This window comes from Petromyzon marinus, chromosome 40 (assembly GCF_048934315.1).
Source record: "Petromyzon marinus isolate PM22_M1 ecotype Great Lakes invasive population chromosome 40, UKy_Petmar_22M1.pri1.0, whole genome shotgun sequence".
In the NCBI taxonomy this organism is placed as follows: domain Eukaryota; kingdom Metazoa; phylum Chordata; class Hyperoartia; order Petromyzontiformes; family Petromyzontidae; genus Petromyzon; species Petromyzon marinus.
The window spans coordinates 12,022,555-12,049,114 of record NC_133706.1 but is presented as its reverse complement, the minus strand read 5'-3'; the positions used below and the strand labels follow the sequence as shown (position 1 = coordinate 12,049,114).

The following is a 26,560-nucleotide window of genomic DNA, read 5'->3' as shown; positions in this document are numbered from 1 at the left end:
AACCTCACCCGCGTTCTTGTGCAGGGAAATTTGAGTTTTTAGGTCCATACGGCGTACAGCCGTTTCAATACGGGCAAAAAACCCCCCATGTGTCCGTGTTTGTCCCTTGTGATGACACTTTGTAGGATGAACGTTGAGATTCACAGGGGGCGCACGGTGTGAACAAGAAAGTTCGAATTGGTCTGTATTAAGGTAGGCACTGAAAAGTGGTTGACATACGCAATTTGCATGGATGCCGTGTGTAGAACGATCCTTGGTTTTCACGTTACGCCACACAAGCAAGGTCAGGGCGATTTAACCCAAAGCATGAGAGTATTCCAGAGCATTGGTTTCTCAACTCTTGTTTGGCTATTATCCCCTCCCCCCCCCTCGTTGAATTTCGTTTAAACCGACATGGTCCAGAGAAATAAACGTGAATAATGAACGTCAATATTTGAACCGATTGCCCGTGTTGTGAGGTAGAGCCGAACCAGCAAATACCATCAACGGGACGCTCTGCATGCGTGACGTCATTTGCTCGCTGGTTACTCTTGGAAACCACTTTGTTAAAGATCAATAGTTTTGTAAAGATCCTTTAGATCGTTCTCGGGTAGCGTATGAATTGACATTTTACCGTACTTATTTTCTTATTATTCACCAATGACTGTCGTGTATGATATAATTTCACACGTTTATAAATCACCTCGTGAACACCCCCCCCCCCCCCCGGATTGAGAACCACCGACGGCTGGGCGCAGGACTCGGTTTCACGACGACTCGGTTTCACGGCGACTCGGTTTCACGACGGCACTTCCATCACACGGGAACAGCTGGACATGCCCCCAATTTCTGTACAAAAGCGAGCAACCGGCGCCTCCTACTGAAAAAAAAGCAGTCATGCGACTAGGCGAGGCTTTCCTGGAACAAAAAAGCGGAACCGTAAAAATAGCCACGACTCCCATCACATCCGTCAAAAACAGAAGCAGATGCGACATGAATCCACGCATGAATCCACGTGGTGTGGTTATTAGCAGCGTGGCGACAAAGCGCGGTGGTTTTCGTGTCAAATGATCGAGGCTGCAAACCGGCGATGATTTATGTACATATTTGGCATTGTTTATTCCAACAACAAACAGCATTTATTCATTTGATACATGTCGTGTACAAAAAGAAAAACGTCGTCAGTTTTAAACTACAATTTTCGGCCGATTCTGCCGCCCGTTCGTCGCGGCTCTTAAGTATTAAACGACGGTAACATCATCATCATCGAAGAAGAAGAAAACTGTGAAGCCGGTGGTGACGGCAGCAACGTGACACGGGAAACATCGCGAGCAGTGGGAGCAACGGGCGCATTACAGATGGCACCGGCGAGACGAGGTGTCGCACTTTGAGAGTAAGGAGACAGCAACGAGGGTGCGCGGTGGTGGCGGTGGCAACGGTTACATTTTTTTGTTTGCTATTGCAATTTTTGAAAGTTTTTGTTTGTCTGTATAGTTAAGTGCACGTAGTGGAAAACTATCTCGAGAGGCGCGGGCGGCAGGGAAGAGGCGACGCGACCGCAACGGCGGTGGGTGGCGAAACGAGGGGGGCGCGACGAGGGAGGACGTCGCGGAACGGGAACGCGGGGGGGCAGAGCAGACGCTGGCGTGGACGGGAATCCAGAAAGACACCCAACGCCACCGCGGGACAGCCGCCCTCGGCGCGGGACACCGGGTCCGGTATCTCGGGATGCGTACGGATGAACGTTGACGTTGTTTTTCTTTGACGCGAAAGTTTCCTTTGAGACAACGCACCAGAGACCAAGCACGCGCTTGCTGGGAAGCCAACGATCGTCAATGTTTGTTTTGTTAACCATTTGTCTGCTTCTTTTGCCTTCCCTGTGCACGACAGCAAAACGCTGCGCTCACGACTCCTCAGAACTCCCACAGGGTGGAGGGGGGACAAGTCAGCACTCGCATGTCCTAGGGGCTGCAGGCTCGATCGCTGGCCAGACAACCTGCCCCCCCCCCCCCAGTTGCTCCAACACGAGAGAACGTGCGGAACTATTACCATGCAACCTTGTGCTTATCGACATCATTTCATTAGAGAACATCGTAATTAAGAAATCGCAGCCTAAATGACGACCGCACCGGCATTTAGAAACCCTGTTTTTGTTGCGATGTCTTCATTAGCGAGAGTGTGTGTGTGTGTGTGCCCGGCACACGGGAGCCCGGAGACTCGCTCGTTCGGCTCAGCTCAACCCGGTGGTGGCTTTGGCACCTTGCCGCGCCGGTCACGAGTTGCCGGCCGGCCGCCCTGGACGTGCTGCGCGGAATCACCGGCCCCCGCCCCGAGAAAACAAAGACCCAAAAGAATAAAAATCTCCCTCTTTTCAAACTCGCCACGCCGCCCCGACTCGACGGCCCGTGGCTGTTGCGCAAAGAACACGAGACCAGATTTCATGGCCAGCAGTCATGCCAAGCGGGTTTTTCCCAACCGGCGTCGTGCAAACCACTGGTACTGAAACTCCGATTCCCCTTCACTAAAGCACCGCGTGTTCGACCGCCCATGGCACGACTGTTTAGAACGCTCAATAAAAAGCAAGTTAATAGTTTTCATGGCATTTCACAGCACGATTGGTTGGCTGCGGCCCGCGTGTCCAGAAAAGGTTGGGAAGCGCCGGGTTAAACCGCCCGAGCGGTTCGTCAAATTGAGCAGCCAGTGGCAGTTGGGTCGGCTGTTGAGCCACTCACTCGCCAGGCGTGACCGCGAGTAGCCAGCGACGCTTGCGGCCGCTCGCTCGCGCCGCGGAGCGTCTGCGAGGCGGCGCCGCGACCATGCGCCCTGCGTGCCCAGCGATCCCTCCATCCATCCGGCATTTTGTCGGGCCGTTCGGTGATCGTCTGTCCGTCCGTTCGGTGATCCGTCTGGTAATGTTTGTCCCTCCGGTGATCCATCCGTTCCGTCCGTGCGGTGGTGGCTGTTGCTTGCGTGTGTTTTTCACACGTCATTTTGCATAGTGTTAGCTGATCACTAATTTATTGATTCAAACCCCACCCCCCCCTTACCTAACTGGTGCCGACCCCTACTAATTATCCCATTAATCCCATCTACCCTCCCCTACACCCCCCCTTTTCCCCACCTCCCCCACACCTGGTACCCACCCCATCATATCTCATTAATGCATCGATTATAATTATTCCTCGCGCTTCAGAACGTCGTCAAAGTCGCCGCCACCGTTCGCAAGTAAAAACACGCAGTCGGGTGGGCGGGGGAGGGGTGCATGTGCCAACCCAAACAAAATCCGCAGCAATTAACTCAATGAACCACGAGCCAGCGGGAGGCAGGAGGTGACACGCGACACGTGTGCACGCTCTTAGTCCATCCTCCGCGGCAGAATTTACGATTCCGCAGGAATCAGAGAGACAGAGAGAGAGCGCGGCTGCCGGATTGGGCCGCACCATTGGACGAAAGTGGCGTTGGGGGGGGGGGTACGGTCACGTGGCCCGGAAGTCGGCTTGCGATTGGACGAGTGTGACGCCATGGCACGGGGGGGGGGGGGGGGGAGAAAACCCGCCGGGCTCGGCCGACGGCGATCGGCCGAATGAACGGGCGACGCGAAGGAAAAAAACGAGCGGAGAAAACGATTGCGGAGCAGAGACGTTGACGGGAATAATAATAAACATGATACAAAAATTTTACGAAGTATACACATATTTATAAATCGACGTAAAAAAAAACCGTCAGAGAGAGACGAGTATGTTTGAGCTATAAATTACACGTTGCAGGCTGTGATTGGCAGGAGGAGACCTCGGTCGTTGCGCTGTCGAGTTTGCGAATGGGGGGGGGGGGGGATGGAGAAAAAAATATACGTATAAACGACGACGCGTTAGAACCGAGGTGGGTGGAGTAAAATAAATTAGAGCGAAGGCGATGGATGGGCTGGGGCTGCCGAGGCTGAGCTGGTTGTGCAGGAGGACACAACCGGAGGCTACCTGACCTGCCCGCCCATGGACAGATAATGATTCTGCTTCTGCTGCAGCATCTCCGTGATGGCCAGCAGCTTCTTCAACGCGTGCTGCACTCGCACACACAAAGGTAGAGGTCACCCACCACCCCGCCGCTTAGCCTCCTAGACAGCGCGGGGCAAAGCGCCGTTGGCGAGCGTCTACGTGGTAACGGTGACGGGGCCCAGCGGCAGAGCGTTTCGTGATTCGCATGCGGCGGGCGGCCCTGGCTAACAATGCGGTCTGCATCAACCGTAAGATACTAACCACGCGCCATCTGCACTTTCGATTAGCACGGTTGGTTACGTACGGTGCGCTTCCTTGACGTCATTCGAAGAGTCAATTAATATTACACAAAGCAGCATCGCCCCCGACTTTGAAACAGACTATGCGTGTCTATGCCTATGCACAACACAGTGGGGAGCACAGGTGGTGCATCTGCCAGTCATCTCAGTCAGAATGAGAATATTTATTTATACTGGACGGATCCGATGAGCTATAAAGCGCCTTTACACAGACGTCCAGTATTTTCACACATGTCCAGTCAACCTGTGGCACCCGTGAACTCCTCCCAGTGAGCCTTCCACGCTTCATATGAACTCAAAGTGCACCTAGCCCGGCACAAGCGCCATGGTGAGGCCACCGCCACTTAGCGGTGAACGGCGGCTGTCTACGTGCGCGTGTCACCTGCTGCACCCCACGCTCGTTGCTCAGCGTACGCAGCTCGTCCAGGTGGCACACGCAGACATTGTGCAGCGCCGCGAGGTCGCGCGACACGTCCGTCTTGAAGTGCTCCGGGGAATCGCACAACTCCTGCACATTCTGCATGCCGCAACACCAGCGGCAACAACGGCATCAGCATCAATGACTGCATCGTCATCAGCAGCAGCACCAACAGCATCATTGGCAACAATAGCAACATCGGCTAACAGCAGCATCACCAAAGTCGGTATTAACGTCAACAGCAGCGTCAACTTTGGCCAATCGGAGCACCATTAACAGCGCTACTGATGGCCGCTCACTGCGTTAGAGAGCTACACTCTAAACGAATCATCGTCGTCATCGTCATGATCGTCGTCAGTGCAGTTATAATTGTCATTATCATCGTCATTGTCATCATCGTCATTCCCGTCGTCATCGTCGTCGCTACAGGAGCACAATGACGATGGTTACCGCGAGTTTGTCCAGGAAGGTGACCATCCGTTGGCGGTTGTGCTTGATGAACGGGTTAACGCCCTCCATGTACGCCTCCTGCACGCAAAGACAAAGATCCCCCGTGTGGCCCTGAACAGACTGTCGGGGCAAGTGCCGTCGGCGAGCACCTATGAACGCCGGCATAGGGCATGAGGGAGTGGGTGACAGCACCACGCCTGATGATGTTTACACACCCCCACCAGGTACTCATATGAGGGCTAGCCGACCAAGGGGAAGAGGGCCCAGGACCGTTTCAAATATTCGCCGTCACTTATTGGCCATGAGTGGGAATGGAATTCGGGTCGTTTGATTCGTTGCGTAGTGCAACGCTAACCGCTGCACCGCCACAGGCTGTAGGAGGCAAGTGCGTTTAGACAAGGCACTATTAAGGCCGGCCTATGACCACATCAGCCAAATTGCACTGGATCACATCAGATTTCGGATGTTAAGCAGGGTTGGGCCTGGATAGTGCTTGGATTGGCGACCACCATGGTGGTCGCCAATCGGTTACCGCGGGCAGCAGTGCAGCAAAATCCATTGTTGCCCTGTAACCCTCCCACATCCGACCTTCAACCCGTGGTGACCAGCGTGAAGTATGGTCAAACACACCCATTGACCCGTTCGGCGTGAAGAAGCCCTCAGCCAGCAGTGGAGCGACATTGCGGGCCGTGCGTTAAGGCCGGCACGGCACACGCTGGCAGGAGGTGGGGCTGCCAGGACAAAGCACGCGCCCGGCTGCGGTGATCTCCCCGGAGTTGGCACTGCCCATGCCGCACGATGGCGCGTGTGTGGCCAGTGTCATCGGCAAGCGCCTGTTAAGGAGCTGTACCTTGGCTCCAAACTCGACGAGGTTGGCGAGGTTCTGAAGGGACTTGGCGGCGAGGAGGAGAGTGCGGACGGCTGTAGGAGATGGGGGGTCTGCAAACAAAGACAAAGATGCCCCGAGTATCCTTAACAGAATGCTGGGGCAGGCGCTGTTGGTGGGTAGCTCCTATGAAGCCAGGCACGGCACACGAAGGGGTGGGTGGCCAGGACTACGGCCGGCTGCCTTTTGTCTCCCAAGTGGCGATGTTATATATATATATATCGCACCAGGTACTCGTTTGAGGCTGAGTCAGCCTAGGGGAGACCCAGGACTGGTACAGATATTCATCACTGAAGTTGACCATGAGTGGACATCCAACTTAAGTCGCCAAGTTTGTAGTGCAGCGCGCTAACCACGACGCTACCGTTCTCTACATGTTTACACACGCGTTTAAAGCTCCCTTCCCCCAGTCATCCGTGCTCCCAACTCCCTGCCCCTGTTCCAGTCCTGACTGGATACCTTCCTCGTGTCCTCCATCACCGACTTCCTCTCCCTCTCTCGGTACTGCACCGTGAGATGAGCTTGCATTTAGACGCAATCCCAACCAACATTGCACAGCAAAAGTGAATAACACTCGACTGGTATGCGTATAGTCAAGTGCTTTGTTCTGACTTTGTGCTTACTTTTTTATGAGTGTCTGTTAGTGGTGACGATCAGCCAAATGGTGAGTACCTGGTGAGTGTGCGTGAGTTGTGTCTGTTAGTGATGGAGGTCAGCTGAGAGGTGAGTGTATCTGGTGAGTGTGGTGTCTGTTAGTGGTCAGGCTCAGCTGAGTGGTGAGTGTTTTGCAAGGACCAGCGTCAGGTCTCGCTCCCACACGACCCCCGTCTGTAAGACGGTCTTCCCACGAGTGGCACCGTCATTGTGGAGCAGCGGTCCGTACCGGAGATGATGCCGAAAGCTTTGGGTGTGAGGATCGCCGGGCAGATGAGTCTCAGGAACACAAACCCGCTGTGCACACGCAAAGACAAAGTTCCCCGTCTAGCATTAATAGACTGTTGGGGCAAGTGAAGTTAGCGAGCACCTACAACTGCGGCTGTAATAACCATAACACCAAACGCAGCCTGCTTCAAGGTGGACCTCAAAGATCCCGTGACGCCATTCGGAAGAGCAGACCGATGCACGCCGGCGTCAGGCTCCAAATATGCAAAAACACGAAAATGACACTGCTAGTCACTCAACTGGGATCACAGACGGCAATCGTCGGCCCCCTTCTGGTCGAATAATGTCCCAGGTCACCCTTGCAAATTAGACTCTTGAGTTCTCACCTGGTTAAATAAAATAAACTTACAACTCTTAAGGGTCACAGCATGACGCACAAGAGGGTGGGTGTGGCCTGGACAATGCCTGGCTGTGTTCGTCTCCCCAGGGCTGATGTTAACACAACGAACAAGGTATTCGTTTCAGGCTGAGTCAACCTAGGGAAGGCACAGGACCGGTTCAAATCTCCACCACCGATGCTATCCATGGCCGGGAATTGAAATTAGGCTGCCAGATCCCTAGTGCAGTTGCGCTAACCACTATGCCGCTACACACACCCACACAGAAACACTTTACAATGATTGTAGTTGCCTTGAACAGTCGGCCCATTGGTCGTGTAGCTACCGAGAGTGCGGGTCGTGCAACTTCACCGGAGCCCATTGGGCCAGAGGGCCCCATGTGCTGGGCTAGCAATAGGGAGAAAAGTGGACAGGGCTCATGTTAAACACGCTCTGCCACTGTGGCCCAGCGGTAACAATTGTGCATCCTAGCAAAGAGGCCTTGGGTATGATTCCCGACTCGGGAGCCTTTCTATATGGCGTTTGGATGTTCTCTCCAGTTTCCTCCCAAAGATAAATATAACCACACAATGTAACTGAAATATTGGGCCAAAACATCTCAGTGCAAAAAAATAATCACCTACAAATTACTCAATTGGGATCACACAGCAGCAGCAACAGCAGCATCGTGCCCCAGACTGCAAAAACTTGGCAGTACCCTCCTGAAAAAGAGTCTTGAGACTCATCGAGGCCTTTCGTGGGTAAACGAGCAAAACATAAATGAGACATCACGCTCGTCGCTCGAGCGGCTGACCCACTGGCACCCAAGGTCACGGGGCCGTTGCCATCCCGGGCCCCCTCCACGTACCTGACGACGCGCGTGCGCATGGTTTCGTTTGCCGGCCACTTCTCCTGCACGGACTTCTGCAGGCAGCCGAAGAGGAACCTTAGCGTCCTGGGAGACGGGGGGGGGGGGGGAATGGCGGATGGGGAAAGGAGAGGGCATCGACAGTTAAACAGGAGAGCGGATGGCGAGTGGGCTCGGTGCCTTAGGGTCCGAATACGCGGCACGGATACCGGACCGGCACAGACAACGTGCAGACTTATAAACCTCTGGGCTCTTGCCACCCGTGGTTAAACCGGGCTCTCAGCTGAAGCGAATTGACGGTCTCGGCCTGGCCACCGATGAATGAATAATAATTGGCTTCTCACTCAATTCGGGTTTATTCCAGCTGAGAATTCCGTTTGTATCTCTGCGGTGCCGGTGAAGAAGGATGTGCTCGCTCGTGGATACCGAACATCAATGCAGAAACAAGTGGGGGTTCTCAAGCGCAGTGAATTCATGGTTTATGCCAGCTCAGACTGACACGAGGTGAGCATTCTCTGCAGGACATGTAAGCAGTGTGAACCTAGTTTAAGTTACTAGAATTTCGGCAGCTTACGACCGCCTTATTCTAGCTCCTGCGGAGGGCTCCTCCAAGCTACGTGCCTCGCCCGTCGCCCCCACCGATGTCCCATTCTTCCCCTCACACCCCCAATGTGCGCAGATACCAATGACTATTGTATGTAGGGTGTGTTCATTTTTTTGGGAAGGGGGGTCGACAATTTTTGGAAACCTGTTGGATAACTTTTTACCCCCACATCTGGGGCGGGGGTCCACTTTCCGTAACTTTTTGATTCAGGCCTTCTGAAAGGTTCTCGTAATTTAGTTGACGGACAAACGGAATGCCGGCCTTTTATAATAGAAATAGACCAAATGAGGCTTGGTAAAGCTCCCTTGAGACAATTGCTGCTGAAATATACGCTGTAAGGAGTCCCCAAAGGCCGATGGAGCAAAATCACACGGCCACAGATCTTGACCCCTACAGGGTTGGCAGTCTACACATGGCAATGTACATCAAACAATGTGGTACGGTGATGTCACGTGACATTGAATAGCAGGGTGGCAGCGCGTTGGTAACACTCATGGCCTCACAGCAAGGAGGACTTGGGTTCGATTCCCGACTCGAGCGCCTCACTGTGCAGAGTTTGTATGTTCTCCCCCTGTTCTGCATGGGTTTCGTCCGGGTTCTCCGGTTTCCTTCCATAGCTAAAAGAAAACATAAAATGTAACTGGAGTTGGGCAAAAATATCCCAATGATGAGAAGGTACCTGCAATTTACTGAAATTGAATCACACAAGGCCAAATCGACACTTTACTGCAAAAAACCAGACAGGACCCTTCTGAAAAAGTATCGAGACTCTGTGAGGTTTTCCTGGGTAAACGAGCGAAATAATAATAACAGTAACATTATTCATGGCGTGATGTAGAATGTGCACGTAATATTAGTCTTAAAGGCGAAACTGATCCTGTTACATTTTTGCCTATCCTCTGAATACCCACAATTCACCACGGCAATGCCATTTAAATTAGTTCTCAACCTCAGGAGCTGTCTTGCCGTTCTTTCTGACATGCGAACGCGTACACAGGAACAAAATACAACACGAACACAAGTACGCACGCACACACGTGCACGCCAACGTCCACTGGGGGCCACGTTGGGATGAATCGGCACTCACATGGGGAAGTCGTCCGTGGACAGGAAGATTTTCTCGATAAGCTCGGAGAGGAGGGCGAGTAGGTGGCCCAGGTTCGCGTTCACGTCCTCTCCCTTCTCCAGTTTGCTCGGGTTCAGCTGCAGAGGGCGGAGGGAATGGTGGCGGCGTGAGAAGCGCCGATGCGTGCGCTCTCCAACAGCACTTGCCCCAACAGTCGAAGCCTATTTGGAGGATCTTTGTCATCGTGCTATGAAACCGCTGAGACACACTAGGAAGAACAGACGCCAACACTGAGACGCACTCAGGGCCGTATTCCTGGTCACACCTCGGCTCTGGCTCGGTCTCTCACGCTCACATCTCGGGTCTTGCAACTGCTTCCAAAACAAGCATGAGCGGCTTTGGCTCAGGTTCGGCAAAAGTAAATCCTGAGCGTGGGATGGGACCGTGCTCGGAGCTGGCTCACGTTAAGTGTGGCATTGAGCCGGCTCGCTTGAGCCAGAGCCAAGCCTGAGTCGAGCCGTGACTACTATTAAATACAACAGCCGCCATTCGCCGCTGTTGTATTTGTGGCGGTTGACGTCGCCACAGCGCTCGTGCTAGGCTTGCCGCGCTTTTGAGGCCACATGAAGTGTCGATGGGCTCACGGACAGGAGGCCACGGTACAGAACCAGGGGGCGTTACACGAGTTGACTGCCGGAGATGATGACCGTCCAATACGAGCGCCTCGTACGAGCGGCGAGAAAATACGGCCAAACTCACGCGGATTGTGAGATAGCGCCACTCACGGCTCGCTCGCTCAGCGCCGCCCCTCGCACACGGAACACCGCAAACTTGCCGCGTCACACACGCACATACACAACCATATAGCCTTAACAGACTGTTAGGGCAAGTGCTGTTAGCAAGCACCTATGAAGGCCGGCACAGTACACGAGGGAATGGTCAGCACCCCGCCCGGCCGCCTTTGTCTCCCTAATGGTGATGTTTACACACAGCACACATGCAAGCGAGCGAGCGGTGAGACACACACGCACACACACGCACACACGCAAACAGACACGCACACACACGCACACACGCACACACACGCGCACACGCACACACGCACACACACGCACACGCGCAAACACGCACGATTGATGCCCCGCACACACTGGCGGCACGATCGCCGCGGCGCACCTCGCAAGACTGGCGGCTCTCGAGCACACGCAGCACGGTGTCGCGCAGCGCGTGCTGGATGAACGGCCAGGCCGTGCTCTTCATGTACTGCTCCATGAGCGTGCTGGCCAGCGTGGTGGCGCGGAACAGCGTCGCCGCCTCCTCTGCGCGGGGGAGGATGGGGGGGGGGGAAGAGGGGCGACGAGGGTGAACGGGCGGTGCAGAGCGCGAGCCGTGAAACGAGGCGGATTTCGTTTCACAGAGAGCGACGGTCTCCTTGCCATGTCCGTCTCGCCGCTTAGACAACGCAAGTGCGCTTGACGCAATGCATCGGACCCGCGGCCTCCTGGGAGTGCAACATTTCAGGAGCGTTGATTCGGTTTCGACGCACAGCCTCGTCAGCAAAAGTTAAGCTTGCTTGAATCGGTGCTGGTGAACTGCCAGACGCCATAGGAAGGACCATCTCTCTCTACGAGATACGGGTCCTGTTGAAGCAAGCAGATCTTGACTTGAAGCTTTTGTGACTGCAGGAATTCATATTCTTTGGGTCTTACGGTAAAGTAAAAAAAAAACGTCGTAGTTTTTTGCTTGTTATTTTCTTTGAACCTATCCACGTAACTTTACCGAAAGACCCAAAGAACAAGCAGATCTTGTCTTAAATAACAGTTTGTATTGTTTTAATTTAATATCATTTCACATTGGGTAATCCCGTGAGATGGAACATCTCGTTTGCACGGGTGTCCAGGAGTCTTGAGGGTAAGAATGCAAAGCATGATGGGAGAAACCATCCCATGGGGTCACAGTCGTGCCTTGTGCTATGCTGACCTCAACTCCTGCTTGTATATGGATTCTCATTCATTGCCAGCTTGCACCTACGTTTCTGTCCAATGAGTCTAACACAAAGATTTACATTTGGGGGGGAAATACAAGTCTATAATGCTCGTACATTAGAAACAATATCAATAAAACCTGCGTTGCTCTTCCAACATCAGCTTAATCTGATTTGCTGCTTAAATGAGCATTGAGGCGTTGGTGCTCATCTCACATTTACAGCCCTGCAGAGTAAGTGGTGGGAATTCCACATTCTTACGACGGAGGCGAGTTTACGCATTGGGCGACCACTGTTGCCTTCTCCACAAAGTGGTACTCACTTTATCGACCCCAGGAGGTACAATTGGGCCGAGTCATCTAATTTGTTAAAAACCCAGCTTTCCCAAAAGCAAACAACCAGAGCGATAAAGACGCGCCACCCAATACACGCACGTGCAGAATTATTATGGCTACCGTTTCTCACAAGAGCGGAGCGTGGAACGTAAGCGGGCATGTGACCGGCTGGCGGGCACGTGGAGAGGCATGTGGTGGGCACGTGGCGGACGCTTGCCTTCCATGCTGATCTCGCGGTCGTTGAAGGTGCGCAGCAGCGCCACCTCCTGCCGCTCGTGCCGGAAGACGCGCAGGAGCGTGCTGGCGAGCAGCGAGCGGTCCTGGCCGCACACGTGCGACAGCGCCTGCACCACGTGGTACTCGCGTGGCTGCTGCAGAAGCTGCACGCGAAGACAACAGGACGGCGCTCGGTTAATCGACCGCGACGCAGCCGCCCCTCGGTCCCCGTCTACGCTTGCGACCCGGAAGATGACGCCCTCTCACCCGTGGACTCTTGGGGCAAGTGCCGTTAGCGAGCACCTATGAAGGCCGGCAAGGCGCACGAGGGCATGGGTAGCAAGCACCACCACCGGCCACCATCGTCTCCCCTCATTTTAAGGTTGAGTCGACATAGGGGAGGTCATGGACCGGTTAAAACATTTACCGTTGATGTTGGTCGTGAACTCTGTTCATAGCGCAGTGCGTTGATATCATTATCCCTCCCCTCTGTATGTAGGCCACACACATGCACACACACACACACGCATGATGATGTCCGCTACTGCTGCCGTCGAGTGGCAGCATCCAGAAAATCTAAATGCTGCGCGCATATAGAATATCATCAAACAACCAGCATGACCACCGTCATCATCATCATCAGCAGTGTCGGCAGCATTAGAAACAGGACGACGTCGACGCTGGCAAGCCAGGCGAGGAAGGGGGCCCCTCACCTCGCGGAAGTCGGCATACTCGTCCTCGGGCATGATGACCTCCAGCGAGTAGCGAGCTTTGACGCGCAGTGAGCCGGGCTCAACGCCGCGCAGCGGCACGTGCGACGTCAGCTGGAACCACTCGTCTGTCAGGTGACCGTTCTGCAGCCGCTTCAGCGGGCAGCACATGAACACTGCGGAGACGGTGGGGCGAGGAGGAGACGGGGAGATGACGAGGAGACGGGGAGGCAGATACACGGGGACGACGCGGAGAAGGGGACACGGGGGGAGATGACGAGGAGATGGAAGGGCGGGAGAGACACGGGAGAGAAGTGGATGAGCAGCGAGCGGAATGGAGACACGGGGGAGAGGAGGAGGAGCAGAGAGCGGCACAGCGATAACGGGGGAGGGGGCGATGAAATGGAGACGCAGGGAGGACGAGAATGGGAAGTTGGAGAGGGTGATAGAGCGATGTGGGGGGAAAAAAGAGAGAGAGCAGTGATGTGGGAGAATGCAGACGAGGGAGAAGACATGATGGGAAGATGGGGAGCAAGGATAGATCAGAACGAGCCATTTGTCCTGCGTTCGCAATCCAGCTGGTACTCCCTGCAACAATTTACTGACAAAGCAAACGCCATCTTCATCCACACAATAAGCCCTGGCTGGCCTTGCTTCCTCCTCTGAAGTACCACACTGCCGAATGTCAGCTGACTGCACAGCTTCCTGTCACAAGGCAGAGTGACCAACGCCATTGGCTAGGTCTTTCCCATCCGTGTGTGAACACCACCGAGAGATGCAGATCCTCAAGTCGTACTTGCAGTGAGATTCATGGGTGAAATGTGTGAATCGCAGCGGTGGAAATAATGGTGGTGGTGATAATAATGGTGGTGGCAATGGTTTAAGTGGTGATGGAGGCGGTGACGGTGATGCTGGTGGCAGCAGTGGTGATTGGCAGTGGATATGGTAGTGGTGGCACTGGTGGCAGTAATGGCGGTGGTGGTGATGGTAGTGGCAGCAATAGCAAAGGAGGTTGAAGTGGTAATGGGAGAAGAGATGATGTTAATCAGGTGGTGTTTGTGGTGATGGTGGCGACGGTGGCAGTAGGGATGACATTGACGATAGGCAGTAGTGTGGCATTGGTGGTAATGGTAGCACCAGTGGCGATGGTGGTGGTGGTGATGGCCATGTATTTGTTACAATGTTCAACTTTCACTCACAGATGTCAGGATCCTTGTACTTCTTGGTCCGGTTGCTGAGGACGATCTCAAACACATCAATGTCCGGGGGAAGGTCACTGAGTGGGTAGGAGGGAGCACAGGGGGTGCACGGAGGCATGGACAATAATTCCACAGCGCGGGCCATTCTGCATTGGCTTCTGGTTGCTGAACGAATACATTGTAAGGTCGTGCTCTTTACACACAAAATGCTCGCCACAAATGAACCGCAATATCTTGCTGATCTCGTCAAGGGGCATAAACCATCACACGAACTCCGGTCAACTTCGCAGTGGCTTTTAGCTAACCATCGAACAAAGGTGGTCACCGCATCGCGCGCTGTCAGATGCGATTTTGCGGCTATCTGGAACGCTCTTCCTTCCGATATTAGGAAGCCAATGCAGTTTAGCCCGATTTTTTGATGCAGTATAGAGTTAGAGTTAAAATTTTAATCTAAATTGTATTATTATTGTTATTGTGATCTAACATCAAAATGGGATTTTTGTGCACAGTTTAGTACGCAGCATAAACAAATGGTGCTTTTTCTGGAAGATTTAATTGTTTTTGTAGGGGATGTCTCAATTTGCGTACAGTAAATTTTAAATGTATCTTGTAATTTTATTGTTTGTTGCGGTTGCACCCGAATAAAGAGCCGAATGGCTCACAGGGTTCTTCCAAATAAATGAAACTGAAACCTTTAGAACTGCTTTTTGTGTTTAGTTTGTTGTCCTTCCCCCGCGCCTCCAATTAGCGCGGATGGCTACATACGGTGCGAAAGAAGTTCAACATACACAAATGTGATCAAACCCAGCCGCCTGCCCCCTCACGCAACACCGCCTCGCTTCCCACAACACAGCACGTCCGAAGATGCTCACACGCACTGTGTACAGCAGCCAATCTACTGCTGGATGACGGCCTCCCCTCACCCGCCATCTGGGTCGTGGGGGTTATATGACCATACGTCACCTTGATGGTCAGTGTGGGTTGAAGGGGGGGGGGAGCATCAAGTACAGGACAACATTGGATTTTGCTGCACTACCCTGTGCTGCCCTCAACATAGCCACAACCACAGCAGTCTATAGCAGCCTGTTGGGTATGGTGGTCACCCATCCGAGCACGATCAACATGGCCTTTTGGAAGCTGAGAATCGTGATGCTGAATCACCTTGCAGGCAAGTGAGCGAGCGAGCAAGCAATTGACTGACTGGGTGACTGAGTCAGCGAGTGGGTGACTGAGTGAGTCTGTGTGCGAGTGGCTCGGCGAGCGACTGAGCAAGTCAGCGAGCGAGTGACTAAGCAAGGGACTGAGCGAGTCAGCGAATGACTCAGCAAGGGACTGAGCGAGTCAGCGTTTGACTAAGCAAGGGACTAAGTGAGTCAGCGTTTGACTAAGCAAGGGACTGAGCGAGTCAGCGAGTGACTGAGCAAGGGACTGAGCGAGTCAGCGAGTGACTAAGCAAGGGACTGAGCGAGTCAGCGAGCGACTGAGCAAGTCAGCGAGCATTTGACTAAGCAAGGGACTGAGTGAGTCAGCGTTTGATTAAGCAAGGGACTGAGTGAGTCAGCAAGTGACTGAGCAAGGGATTGAGTGAGTCTGCAAGTGACTAAGCAAGGGACTGAGCGAGTCAGCGAGTGACTAAGCAAGGGACTGAGTGAGTCAGCGTTTGACTAAGCAAGGGACTGAGCGAGTCAGCGAGTGGCTGAGCAAGGGACTGAGCGAGTCAGCGAGTGACTAAGCAAGGGACTGAGCGAGTCAGCGAGTGACTAAGCAAGGGACTGAGTGAGTCAGCGAGTGACTAAGCAAGGGACTGAGCGAGTCAGCGAGTGACTAAGCAAGGGATTGAGCGAGTCAGCGAGCGACTGAGCAAGTCAGCGAGCGTTTGACTAAGCAAGGGACTGAGTGAGTCAGCGTTTGACTAAGCAAGGGATTGAGCGAGTCAGCGAGCGACTGAGCAAGTCAGCGAGCGTTTGACTAAGCAAGGGACTGAGCGAGTCAGCGAGCGACTGAGCAAGTCAGCGAGCGTTTGACTAAGCAAGGGACTGAGTGAGTCAGCGTTTGACTAAGCAAGGGATTGAGTGAGTCTGCAAGTGACTAAGCAAGGGACTGAGCGAGTCAGCGAGCGTTTGACTAAGCAAGGGACTGAGCGAGTCAGCGAGTGACTGAGCAAGGGACTGAGCGAGTCAGCGAGTGACTGAGCAAGGGATTGAGTGAGTCTGCAAGTGACTAAGCAAGGGACTGAGCGAGTCAGCGAGTGACTGAGCAAGGTACTGAGCGAGTCAGTGAGTGATTGAGCAAGGGATTGAGTCTGCAAGTGACTAAGCAAGGGACTGAGTGAGTCTGCAAGTGACTAAGCAAAGGACTGAGCGAGTCAGCGAGTGACTGAGCAAGGGATTGAGCGAGTCAGTAGAGTGACTGAGCAAGGGACTCAAAGTCAACGAGCGAGTGACTGAGTGACTGAGCGAGGGAGTGGGCGGGCGACATTGGCAGAGCTCGCAGGCGAGCGTGCCGGTGCGCACTCACTCGAAGACGAACTCTTCGGCCCACACGGGGTTCTGCCCCTCCTTGGCGGGCGTGCGCGCCACCTGCACGTTGTTGAGCAGGATGGTGCAGTACGGGTGCGTCAGGTGCTTCGCCGGGAGCTTGTGCGCCTCCTCCACGTACAGCGTGAGGCTGCGCACCTGCGAGGGCGCGGCGGCGGCGGAGGCGCCACGTCGGGGTCACATTCAAGTGGACTTTGTTAAACCGGGTGGTAACTTCAAGGGACCAGGATAAAGTCTCATTAGCAAGGTTGGACTGAGCTGGGTCACAGCAAGTGTTGTCAGCGAGTACCTTTGAAGGCCAGCACGGCACACGAGGCGGTGGGTGGCCAGCACCACGCCCGGCCGCCTTTGTCTCCCTCAGTGGCGATGTTTACACACCGCAACAGATACTCATTTGAGGCTGAGTTGACCTAGGGGAGGCCCATGACCGGTTCAGATAATCATCACCGGTGTTGGCCGTGACCGGGAATCGAACTCGGGTCGCCGGGTTCGTAGTGCGGCACGCTAACCGCTACACTGCCGCTCCCCATAGCAAAAAAATTATACACACAAAAACACTCTCTCTGCATCCCGTTCCGTGACCCTAACGGGAATTGATAATTGTTAAGATTAACTCGGTGAAAAGTGGACGGTCGTACGGCCGCAGAGAAGACGTAAAAACAAAATACAGCAACGAAGCAACAGAAGTCGGAGCAAACACAATCCCATTACAGAGGAAATAAAAAAACTGTGCGCAAACAACGAATATTCAGGAAAATTAGTTTCTCGAAACAAAAGTCAGAGTGATCTCCTGTTCCAATGAGCATCGTGACATTGGTGCTCATCTCTCATTTACAGCCCTGCAGAGCCAGTGGAAGAAGTTCCACATCCCGATGGTAGGCGGGGGGCGAGCCTAATCCATTGGACAACTACTTGACTTCGTCACAACGTGGTACTTATTTTATTGACGCGGGAGGAATGATTGGCCGAGTTAACCCCCAACCAAACACGATATGAACTGGAGACCTTCTGAAAGCGAGGTGTTTGCTCGACCGACATCAAGTCAGTCATAACAATAACTAAGATATTTTTCTCGCTGTGCTACGATTGTGTAGTGCCGCAAGTACCTGGCGCAGGTGCTTGTTGGTGGAGCCCTGCGTGAGACGGCGGAACTTGGCGCAGGACTGCTGGATGGCCTTCATCCACTCCTGAGGACACACACAGACAGACAAAGATGCCCCCGTGTAGCCGACGTAGTGCCTTTCGGAGAGTATCTGTGAAGGCCGGCATGGAGCACGAGGTGACCGTGTGACCGGCACCACGCTCGGCAGCCTTTGTCTTCCCAGCGGCGATGTTTACACACCGCACCAATTTCTCACTTACGGTCAGGTCGACCGAGGGCAGGCCCAGGAATGGTTCAGATATTCATCACTGCTATTGGCCGCGAGCGGGAAGTGAGCGCGGTTGGCCAGCTTCCTTTGTAGCTCAGTGCGCTAACCACTGCACTACCACTTCCTCTGGGGTTATACAGACAATCCTCGGTTCATGCACTTCTATAGTACGGCGTTATGGAATAACGTGCGCTTTGCATTGACCTTTTATTGCCACATGCGAGGCAATTTCCATCCATCCCCTCCGCAATGCATCTCCGCGTAGTTACAAGAAAGTAATCTTGTATCTCTTTATTTTTATTTTATAGGAAGTATATTAGAGTTTACATAATCTTATTTTTAATTTACAGTATTATATTGCGTATACATGTATTGTATTGATATAGGCTCGGATAATATATGCGATTATGTCTGCGAGTGAAATTACCGAACCCCCTCCTTCGCCATTATTCCTAATGTTAAAATTGCTTTTCACATAGACGACTTTGAGATATGCTTTGATCCGTAATTGACATTAGCATCGTGCTGCGAAGTCCTACATGGTCGAGTCAAACACGTGTGTTCATCACGTACATTTGAAACAAAATTCAACCGCCTCCGCCACCCCGTGCACGAGCGCGTTTACAGACCCGCGCGCGGCCCCTCCGCTCCGCCCGCTCACCTGCGCCGACTCCTGGGTCTCGGCGGCAAAGTAGAAGATGTCGTTCTCCTCGCTGAAGTCCTGCACCACGATCTGGAAGCAGTGGGGCCTGCGTGGGATAGTGTGGACGCGATCAGCAAGACACGAGACAGCAAGCACCCACCGGCCCGCCCACCAACCTGCCTGCCTGACCACCAGCCAGCCAGACAGCCCGTCCACCAGTCTAGTCACCCGCAAGACCGCCCACCAGCCTGCCAGTCCATCAGCTTGCCCACCACCCAACCCGCCCACCACCCAACCCGCCCACCAGCCTGTAGCCCGCACACCAAACTGCCAGCCCACAGGCCCGTCTTCGAGCCTGCCAGCCCATCAGCTCGCCTACCAAGCTGTCCGACCACCAGCCCATCCCTACCAGCCCATCAACCAGCCTGCCCAGCCCTCCAGCCAGCCACAAGCTCGCCCACCCGCCAAGCCCACTAGCCCGAAATTCACCGTCCGAAGAAGCTCTCGTGCACGGCGTAGATGGAGCAGATGCTGAGGTCGATGAGGCCCTTGGGTTTGGTGGCACGCTTCTCGCTCTCGAAGAAGAAGAGCTGTGCATCGTTCCCGCCCAGCACGAAGTACAGGCTCTTCCAGCGCTTGCTCTTGCCTGCGGGAGGCAGCGCGGCACCAGCAAACACCGGGTTTGGTGGCCGTAGGCCCGGCTCAGCGTGCCGGACACGATGATGGGGCAGGCTAGCTGGCGCAACCGAGATCCTGGGTTTAATTCCGGCGTTTCAGCCGGCTGTGGTTGAACCAGGTTCTCAAGCGGAGACAGTCGATGGCCTCGGTCCGGTCATCATTGACCGCACAAAAAGATCCAAGGCAGTGAGCCCTTCTGGCCATATCCCCTCATGGGCCGAGGAATAAAATGAGCGTGTGCTGGCGTTACATCATGCAGACGTTACATCATAACGTCTGCATGTGACAACTAATCCGGACCTCTCATCTCCAGATCGCTCATCTCTGCCTCTTGGTTATCTTCCCCTTGATCCAGTGACTTAATTGGGAAACGCATAGCAATCACCACAGCATTGCGATGTTTTGGCCAATACCAGTTACATTCTGTGTGTTCAGCTATGGGAGGTAACCGGGGAACCTGGAGGAAATCCATGAAGAAAAAGGAGAGGAAAAAACTCCACTCACACACTCTACAGAACAGGAGATCATAAAACGCCACTCACACTCTCTACAAAACAGCGGGAGAAGAAACAAACTCTGCACAGAAAGGCACCCGAGTAGGGAATCGCACCCACGGCCTTCTTGCTGCCAGACACGAGCACGACACCCGGAGGATGCCGTCACTGCGGTCGGAAAGCAAATACTCGGGTCGTCGGTGAAAGTGGCAACGCCGCCGCCGCCGCTCACCTTTCTTGAGGAGGTAGCCCTTCTTCACCACGTTCTTGAGCAGCATCGTGTCTCTCTGCCGCTCGCGGATCGTGCGGTAGATGTCCTTGCCATCGACCATGTTGCAGTACAACTTGTTGTCCTGTCGGCACAAATGCAGCCTCGTCATCGTCGTTACCATCACCATCGTGGGCGGCATCATTCCTCTCCGAGGTGGGTGAGATGAGCACCGTCTGATGAAGCTGTACCACTTTGTGGGAATTTCAAATGCGGTTATCCTGTGGATAGAGCGGTTCCTGACGTAGGAATGTGGAATTTCCACCAGTGGCTCAGGGTTGCCAATGTAGATTTGCACTACTCGATGGCCATTTGAGGAGGGCTTCTTCTGAAGTCACTGGCGTCACAAACGCTGTCGAAAAGTTAAAATTGTTTCTGAGTTCATTCACATGTGTTTCCGACTTGCACGCCCCAAGAGGGACGTCCACCGTGGAGATGGAGCGCATGTACGAGCCGGATGCTACAATCGATCTATCTTAACGCACAGCAGGAGCGATATGGGATTTCCGTGTGGCCGTGAGAGATGGCGACTGCTTGGGGAGGACTTAATCCAGCAGTGGATTGCTCATGGCTGACGATGATGATGAAAATGCAAGCAAAACGCCTGGCAAAGCGATCGGTAAGTTGGACATGGAGGATTGTAGTGCAAGAGATGGCCCTGAACAGGATTGAGTGGAGAGAGAGAGAGAGAGGAGCAAGACGGCTGTCTACACATGAGAGGAAAAAACGCCAGGCGGGAAGAGACACCCGTGACCGATAGATGCCACGTGTTGTTGGCGTCGCCGCCTCTCACCTGGACGGGCACGGGCTCCTTGAGGTTGTGTCCCTCCACAATCTGCTCCTGCTTGTAGTGATTGATGATCTCGTCGATGCTACAAAGGAACGGCGCGCGTTCGTCTTAGATTATGCATATATGCCTGAACTTCTTTAGCACCGTACGTAGGCAACCGTGCTAATCAGAGGTGTGGGGGAAAGACAGCAAAGACATGGAGAGACATGCACGAACCGCGGGTGGGGGAGGGGCGGGGGTTCGCCGCACGCCACAGCTGCTTGTACGGACGCAGGCGAGTTCCATTTCATCGACATTTCTCGCGACTTTGCGAAATCCGTGCATTTTTCTGGCATAGCATCAACGATGGTAAGGAGAATTACTCCATAACCCAACGCTTTCCTTATCTGTAGCGTGGCCTGCAGCCCTTACATGCGCAAAGATCCCCTGCATGGATAGCCTGCACAGATCGGTGGGGTAAGTGTTGTTAGGGAGCACCTATGAAAGCCAGCACGGCACACGAGGCGGTGGGTGGCCAGTATCACGCCCGGCCGCCTTTGTCTCCCAAGTCGCAATGTTTACACATGATGCCAGATACTCATTTGAGGTTGAGCCGACCTAGGGGAGGCCCAGGACCAGTTCAGATAATCATGTCTGTTGTTGGCTGAGAGCGGGAATCGAACTTGGGTCACCCAAGTTCATAGCGCAGCCCCATTAAATCACTACAATACTCCTCCCCATACAAAAAGACAAAGATCCTCTGAATTGCCTGTACAGACTATTGAGGCAAGTGCTGTTAGCGAAGACTATACACACACAGGCTGAGACACCTGTTGTAGTAGCGGCCGCCCATGCTGAACTGCGTGCTGGTGGACCGCTGGATCTTGAAGCGCTGGATATTGTCGGGCGTGCGGAAGTAGAGCGAGTAGTCGCCCGGCGTGCTGTCCGACGGGCGTACCAGGAAGCTGCACACCTTGCCCACTTCAGGAAAAAAAAATGAACATTCGTATGGCCGGGGTGAGTATATCCAAAGCACAACGATTGCCATCGACTTCCCCACTTGGTGACACTCATTGTATCGACTCCCTAGGGGGAAGGATGCTGGGCCAAGTCAACAGTCTGAGCCAGGATTTTGACCTCGAGACCTTCCGATTGCGAGCCACTCGCTATGCCGCCGAGCCTGCCTAGCCAGGCCACTGGCGGTGCCCGCAAGGCGGTGGGGGGGATTTTTTTCCCACAAAGCACCACGTTTATTTACTGCACGGTGGTCCGCAAAAACCCGTCTTGAGGATTGATGGAGGCGCATGGACCCAGAAACTTTTGGAATCGCCGCGACGACGTGCGCACGTGTGCGAGCTCACGTGTACGAGAGTTTTCTTGTGTACGCGCCGTCTGTACACACCTGAAAGCTACGGCAATACACAGGCTCCCTCGATAGGCTGCTTTGCCAGCTTATTGTGTTCTCGGTGTCGCGACGCGCCTTAACAAGGTGGGGGGGGGGGGGGCGAGCGTGTGCCGAGTTCTCACCGGACATGAGGAGGGTGTACGCTTCCTGCTTCGTGATCTTGCCATGGAACCACCTGCAAAGCAAGAGACGGAGTTTCAGTTCTGTTAAACCATTTTGGGATGGTGAAACCTTGGCTAGCCAGACTCCAGATAGCAATAACTCACACATAGTCACACCAGGTCGGCCAGGTCGGTCTCATTCTACTCTCCTCCTAATGTTCTCTGCTCCAGCAACCCAGGCTGCCCGTGGAAAATCCCGGTCAACCTTCCATCAGTGGGGAGGTTGCTCATTCTCCTCTGCTGCCCCATTGCTGTGGAATTCCCTTCCCCCGTCCATCCGAGTTGTTGATTGCCTGCCTCTGTTCAAGTCCAGGTTCAAGATCTCCCTCGACCTGCGACTGCCTGATGCGGTCACGAGTACATGCTGCTGTGTACGAAGCTACACCTGTGGCAAGTTCTGTCCCCGTGAATGCTCAAGCCAAAGTGAATTCCCGTTCAGATGGGCATCGACGCATTGGTCCTCATCTACAGTTTACCAATGGTCCCTGCAGAGACAGTGGTGGAAATTCTGCATTTCTATGGAAAGGTGGGGGCATGTGTATCCATCGGACAACAGCTGTCAGATCTTCCCCACATAGCGGTACCTATGTTATCAACCATAGGGGGGGGAAGGGATGATGGGCCAACTCAGGATTTGAACTCGTGACCTTCTGACTGCTGCGAGCATCCTCGCTCTACCGCTGAGCTACCTGGCAGCGATGGCAGACACAAAACGGTGGTCACGGTGTGGGGAGAGACGAGGCGATACTCACGGCTTTCCTTCATGAGGATCCTCCTTGCTGGCCTGAAGAGAAGAGAGGTCACTGTTAGCGGTCCGCACGGTGTCATCACACAGCAGCGCCGTTACAAATGCCCTCTCACAGGGCGCTAACCGACCACAACCAGCTCTAAGGTCGTTCGTGGCAGTGGCCCTACAACACGGCTAACCAAGGCTCGATCTTCGTCATGCGGGTGTCGAGGAAAATTATCTTTGGTTAAACTATTATTATTGTTGTTGGTATTCTTTATCATCCACTGCAACACTGCCCATGCTAGCTTTGAACGTGTAAGGTATAGGTCAAAATGTTTGTATAGGTGTCATTACAGGTTTTCTCTGCATGCGTGTGTGGTGGGTGCTTGTGTGTATTATGGGCAGTGTGTCCGGCAAAACAAGCCCCTACCTCCTCGCGGTGCTGGACGGGCAACTCTGTCGTGGACAGTGCTGTGGGGGGAGGGCCAATTCCGATTGGCACCTCCCCTCATGGCGTCTGTGACCACCACAGGGGCTAAACGGGGGCTATGGACGGGTGCGAGGGGCTGGTAACCCCTCCACCTTAAAAAAATTACCACTAAACCACGTCTAAAATATCTAATAAGCTTGTGCCGGAGGCCCCGGGGGGACAGGCGTCTATGACGTCTCCTGGCCAAACCCCAATTGGCGGAGCCAGGAGATTGAATCTCTACCCTCGGGGTTCCTCCAGAAATAACGAAAAGCCACTTTGTGTGGCCACGTGGAATGTTAGAACGCTCACTGCGGAGGAGAGGCTGCCACTCCTCTGTCGGGAGCTGGATCGGTACCGCCTGGATCTCTGTGGCATTCAGGAGGTCCGGTGGACCGGTTCTGGCTCCTGCCACCATAAGGGGTGGACAGTCCTCTACTCGGGGCAGCAGACTGCCAAACAACAGGGTGTGGCTCTTCTTTTGAACAAAAGAATGAAGGGGGCGTGGGAGCGTGGCGGTGAGGTGTGGGAAGCTGTAAGCCCCAGGCTACTTTGGGCTCACCTTCCCATCAATCGGAGGCGAGGATTGGTGGTCGTGGTTACTTATGCCCCCACCGAAGACGAACATCCGTGGAGGGATGCAGGCAAAGCCGATGAGTCAGATGCCTTCTATGACCTCCTGTCACAGGTGCTGGCTAAAGTGGCCCCTCGGGATAGAGTCATCTTGTTGGGTGACTTCAATGCCCGAGTTGGTCATGATGCTGGCACCTGGTCTGGAGTGATTGGAGGGCATGGACCAGATCAGCTCAATAACAACGGTAGGGTAGGAGGCTGCTAGATTTTTGTGCAGCCCATGGGCTTGTAATTACCAACACGCTGTTTCGGCATCGGCACATCCACACAACATCATAGTTGCATGCCGGGTCCAAGCAAAAACATCTGCTGGACTACATAGTGACAGACCAGTGGATGCGAGCCCATGTCCTTGACACCAGGACCTACCGTGGAGCTGATCTGCCCTCTGACCATCGACTAGTTATCGGTAAGATGCGCCTGCCATTCTTCCGCTCCGGTAGTGGGTGTACACCCAGGACCCCATTCCAACCTAAAGTGGCCTGGTCTCAGTTATCTGATGAAAGTTACAAGCAAGAATTTCATCATCGCCTGCGGCTGGGATTGGCATCGTCCCCCACTCCTCCTGATGTCGAGGGTAAATGGGCGAGGTTTAGGACTGTCACTCATGCAGCTGCATTGGCTGCTTTGGGTACGTGGTCCAGACCTCCCCAGAGACCCTCGCTGACAGAGGAGGTGTTCAGGATAGTTGAGAAAAAGCGACAGGCCCACTGTCATCGGCTACAGAATCCCACATCAGAGAATGAGGAGGCTTACCGCAGCCTTCGCTCGGAGGTTCGGAGAGCCATGAGGCGCTGCAAAGATAGGTGGTGGTCGCGGGTTGCTGAGGAGATGGAGTCTGCCTCAGTGGCCCGCGATCACATATCTCTATTTAACTCCATCAAAAAAGTAACCTGCAGCGCCACACCTATTACCATCATTAGGGGAAAAAACGGTGATCCAATCTCCGACCCCCAGGAACAGGTTTGCAGATTTGCTGAGCATTTCTGTGAGGTCCTGGGGGAGGGAAAATCCCTCAGCCAGGAAAACATCGTGGCACAAAGTACCATGCCAGCCTTCATAGGTGCTCGTTAAAAGCACTTGCTCCAACAGCCTATTAGAAGGCTAAATGGGGGATATTTGTATGTGTGTGTGATGTATATGTTGTCCTTCCCCCGGACCTCCAATTAGCACGGTTGGCTACGTATGGTGCACAAGAAGTTCAACAAACATAAGTTCAACATACATGCATGTATGTATGTTGAACATGCGTGTTATTCCGTGTTTGCTATACGTGTCAATCGACATCCTGGTCTCCCTTGCAAATCCATTCGTTAATACTGAATGAATCAATGAATGCTCCTCTTAAATTTTTATTCCAGACCGTTCATTTGCGTCTACACGACCGAGCAGAATTTTAGTTCGGCACACGCCAACTGACCGGCAGGCGCGCGCGCGCGAAGACACACCTGCACCCGCGGCGGTGTGCGGGCCAGGGGGGGAGAGGTCGAGTAAAGAAAGGGTGCTCACCACCTCCTCCACCAGGTCCTCGACGATGACTCCGTGCTCGCTGGTGCGCAGGTTCGTCACCCAGAGCCAGCCGTCCTCCAGTGTGTTGTGCACGATGAACACGTCGCCCTTCACAAAGCTAAAGGTTGGAGCGCACAAGCGGACGCAAGCGGTCGCAAGCAGCGACCAGCAGACGTAGGCACGCAGAGACAGGCGAGACGCATGCAGATGCAGGCAGACGCAGGCACAGGCAAACGGCAGGCACGCAGACACACGCACCCAACATGTATGAACACAGACAGGAACAGGAAAGTACAGGGAAGTACACAGGTACAAAGACAGGTACGAGCACACACAGGGAGACGTAAACACGCAGACAGGCATGCACACACACATACACGTGCAAATACGCGGGAACACACACACAGAGACACACGTACAGACATGCAGACAGGCACACCCAGGCATGTACGGGCAGGCAGGCATGCACGCACGCACGCAGGCACAAACACATACAGGCAGACAAGGCAAGATATATGCAAACAAGCAAACACACACGCAGACAGAGACACAGGCATTAATTAATATGCACGCAAGTGCAAGCACACACCAAAATACACGCACACACAGATAAGCACGCATGTGCATAC

General features: G+C 53.8%; 1 protein-coding gene across 4 annotated transcripts in view; it reads right to left on the bottom strand.

Moving 5' to 3' along the window:
* Positions 1-1,073: 1,073 nt before the first annotated feature.
* Positions 1,074-26,560, bottom strand: part of RASA1 (RAS p21 protein activator 1) — a 51,191-nt gene continuing 25,704 nt past the window's right edge. For 2 of the 4 annotated variants that reach the window (XM_076073147.1, XM_076073148.1), the window contains 22 exons: positions 25,932-26,049; positions 23,343-23,374; positions 22,552-22,604; positions 21,855-22,005; positions 21,049-21,127; positions 20,220-20,340; positions 19,305-19,461; positions 18,834-18,921; positions 17,909-17,989; positions 16,783-16,940; positions 14,266-14,342; positions 13,070-13,242; positions 12,358-12,520; positions 10,998-11,140; positions 9,843-9,958; positions 9,259-9,372; positions 8,152-8,238; positions 6,908-6,975; positions 5,989-6,077; positions 5,139-5,216; positions 4,653-4,787; positions 1,074-4,036 (listed from right to left, as the gene is read on the bottom strand). In XM_076073147.1, coding sequence (XP_075929262.1) covers positions 3,950-4,036; positions 4,653-4,787; positions 5,139-5,216; positions 5,989-6,077; positions 6,908-6,975; positions 8,152-8,238; positions 9,259-9,372; positions 9,843-9,958; positions 10,998-11,140; positions 12,358-12,520; positions 13,070-13,242; positions 14,266-14,342; positions 16,783-16,940; positions 17,909-17,989; positions 18,834-18,921; positions 19,305-19,461; positions 20,220-20,340; positions 21,049-21,127; positions 21,855-22,005; positions 22,552-22,604; positions 23,343-23,374; positions 25,932-26,049 — 2,368 coding nt within the window. In that variant the 3' untranslated portion in view covers positions 1,074-3,949. The remainder of the gene's footprint in view (positions 4,037-4,652; positions 4,788-5,138; positions 5,217-5,988; positions 6,078-6,907; positions 6,976-8,151; positions 8,239-9,258; positions 9,373-9,842; positions 9,959-10,997; positions 11,141-12,357; positions 12,521-13,069; positions 13,243-14,265; positions 14,343-16,782; positions 16,941-17,908; positions 17,990-18,833; positions 18,922-19,304; positions 19,462-20,219; positions 20,341-21,048; positions 21,128-21,854; positions 22,006-22,551; positions 22,605-23,342; positions 23,375-25,931; positions 26,050-26,560) is intronic. The other 2 variants (XM_032968907.2, XM_032968908.2) reach the window with 1 other exon arrangement.